The 2,500-nt window shown below is 48.6% G+C and overlaps 1 protein-coding gene across 1 annotated transcript in view; it reads right to left on the bottom strand.

The window, feature by feature from the left end:
- The window catches only part of LOC125034487, a 6,776-nt gene extending 4,523 nt beyond the window's left edge, over window positions 1-2,253 (bottom strand). The window contains exons 1-7 of the mRNA XM_047626312.1: window positions 2,198-2,253; window positions 1,747-1,892; window positions 1,506-1,535; window positions 1,236-1,354; window positions 1,033-1,036; window positions 654-831; window positions 232-368 (exon numbers count right to left, since the gene is read on the bottom strand). Of these exons, the coding sequence (XP_047482268.1) occupies window positions 232-368; window positions 654-831; window positions 1,033-1,036; window positions 1,236-1,354; window positions 1,506-1,535; window positions 1,747-1,892; window positions 2,198-2,253 (670 nt within the window). The remainder of the gene's footprint in view (window positions 1-231; window positions 369-653; window positions 832-1,032; window positions 1,037-1,235; window positions 1,355-1,505; window positions 1,536-1,746; window positions 1,893-2,197) is intronic.
- Window positions 2,254-2,500: the final 247 nt, after the last annotated feature.

The following is a 2,500-nucleotide window of genomic DNA, read 5'->3' as shown; positions in this document are numbered from 1 at the left end:
CAGCGATTGGAAGTGCTGTATAAAACCGGCGTTCGCCCTGCACAGCGAACGTAGATTATTAGTATCCACCTGTTGCTGTAGATGTTACAGCATCAGGTGGAAGTTTTAGCACCACCTGTTGATGTCAGCGTTACATCTTTGGATTGAAACTAGCGTGTCTTTATTGCTTCCTAGAAGTTCCACAGCATATGAGCTACCTTCTAGAAGTTCTTAGCGGCCAAGCACACTCACCGGCTATGACATGGACGGAGACTGTGTCGCTGGTGTAGTTCCCGTACCAGCAGGAGTACAGCCCGGAGTCGGCCGGGGAGGCGTCGGCCACGTACAGGCGGCTCCTGATGTAGCCAGAGGCGGCATCGCCCTTCACGCTGACACGGGAGAGAGGCACTATGAGCAACAAAGATGCAACGGGAATCTTCGTCTAAATCTGCCCTAGGCTAATGCATTCCGTGACGCACGAGGTACAGCGTGACGTAGCCTCGCCGTCAATATATACTGCGCTAATATGCTAAGCAGCTCTGCATATTGAGGGCCATAACCGTATCTGGCGAGAGGCGCTCCATCAGGGCATATTGAGGCGCCGGTCGGGGCGCTCGAGCCGCCGATGACTTCCGCGATGATGCACGCAGAAGCGCCGCCGCCGCGTAACTCACCTGATGCCGCCCCGGGAGGTGTTGAAGGAGAGCAGCGTCGCGTCGCGCCGCCACGACACCGCCGCCGGCGGGAACGGAACGCTCTCGATCTCGCACTTGAGCTCGATCATGCTGCCGCTGTTGTAGTGCTTCTCGTGCACTTTGGTGCCTCGCTCGTCCACCACGCGGGCCCGGGGCTCTGGGGGGGAGAGGAGCGGCTTTAAGGCAGATGCGGTAGGCTGTTAGCTTACGTAATTAAAGTTAACTCATTGAAGGGATACCGAGTTGTTAACCTGGAGAATTCAAAAATAAAAGATCAGTGTCTGACACTTTGTAAATTGATTCTTGGCTCCATCAGGGAAAATCTAATGTAACTATGATGACAGAAGTAGCTCCTTACCGGACTATTTTTTGTATCTGATATTATAAAGTAAAATGATTTTTAAGAAATCTAGTCATAACAATAGCCTTCAAGGATCAAGTTTAACACTGATATTCAAACATTACCGACGCCTTAACCAGAAATTTATGGGAATGCTTACTTCTCCTGTCTTGAAATCACACCTATCGAAATATATTTTAGATAGGGCTGTAGCGACAGACTTTGGGATCCGGGATTCTGGGTCCTTGAGGGTTTCCTCTAACATTCAGTGAGGTTTGGTGAAACATGGGGCAAAGGCAACTGGAATTGAGAATTTGAAAATGAAATGGTCCCCATGCCACTAAATATAAAAGATAAATTAAAATGTCATGTACAAGTACACTTTCTTTGAAAGAAAAAAACCTAGCCTAGTATTTTAGGTTTATAATCGATATGGGAATAATCATGTATTGACATATAGACTTGAGCCGGTACCGATTAAGGCTCATAACCGAATGAGCTTTTGGAGGGTTGCTGGGGTTCTGTGAGATCACGGAAGTTTAGTCATATTCATTGCAGGGTATTAAAGGAGCCTCTGACTCCAGATGATCTTGAGATCCCCTCGGGGCCAGGGGAGCCTTTTCAAGTAATTATGCCTCCACCAGGTACGCCACTAATTTTAGAAGATTTTTTTCTATATATGCCCTTATTTGCAAGCAAGCGCTCGCTCGTCTCTTTGACGTGGCTCCTTACCAGTGACGTTGAGGGTGACAGAGATGACCATGGGGATCTGAGTGGACACCTGGCAGCGGTACTGGCCCTGGTCCGCCAGCTGCACGTCGCGGATCACCAGCTTCCACTTCTGGGATCGGTTGCCCTCGTGCCGCTCCAAGGAATACCTGGAAGAGGGGGGGGGGGGGGCGTTTACGTTAACTTACTTCATCTCTCTATCTCTCTCTGCGCGCGCGACATCTTCAGCAGCTCCAGCTCAAAGGGCGTGATTCCTTTCCTGCGAGAGTGAAGTAAGGGAACTCCGCGCCCGTCCGTTTCTCTCGACGACCTCTCTATCCCGTGCGAATTCCCTCCGCTCCCAGTGAGGTCAAACAAACAGACACATTTTTGACGAAATAGAAATTCACCTCGAAGGCCCGCGAGAAGCTGTCCCAAGCACGTTGTTTCTAAAAATGAACGACGGGAATCATACCCCCGACGAGAAACCAACAAATAAATGGACGACAGGATGTCAGTACTCGCACCCATCCTGGGGCAAAGTAGCACCTTCTGAACGAAATGCAAATGAATAGCAATGGGATTAGAATTCATAAAAAAGAAATGTAAGATGTTGCATGCAGCGCCAAATTAGCATTCGTTGTATCCTGTTGCACTTAATAAAAGGAGATTTTTTCAAGAAAGTTTGCCAATAACACGGTAACATCTGCGGGACATCGTGATCTCCTTCCGTGAAATTCACGAGCCAAAATATTATACAAAGAGATGCTTTATCTTA

The sequence above is a fragment of the Penaeus chinensis genome, chromosome 2 (assembly GCF_019202785.1).
Source record: "Penaeus chinensis breed Huanghai No. 1 chromosome 2, ASM1920278v2, whole genome shotgun sequence".
NCBI classification, from domain to species: Eukaryota; Metazoa; Arthropoda; class Malacostraca; order Decapoda; family Penaeidae; genus Penaeus; species Penaeus chinensis.
Note: the sequence above shows the minus strand (reverse complement) of the source record. Positions and strands in the feature narration are given on the sequence as shown.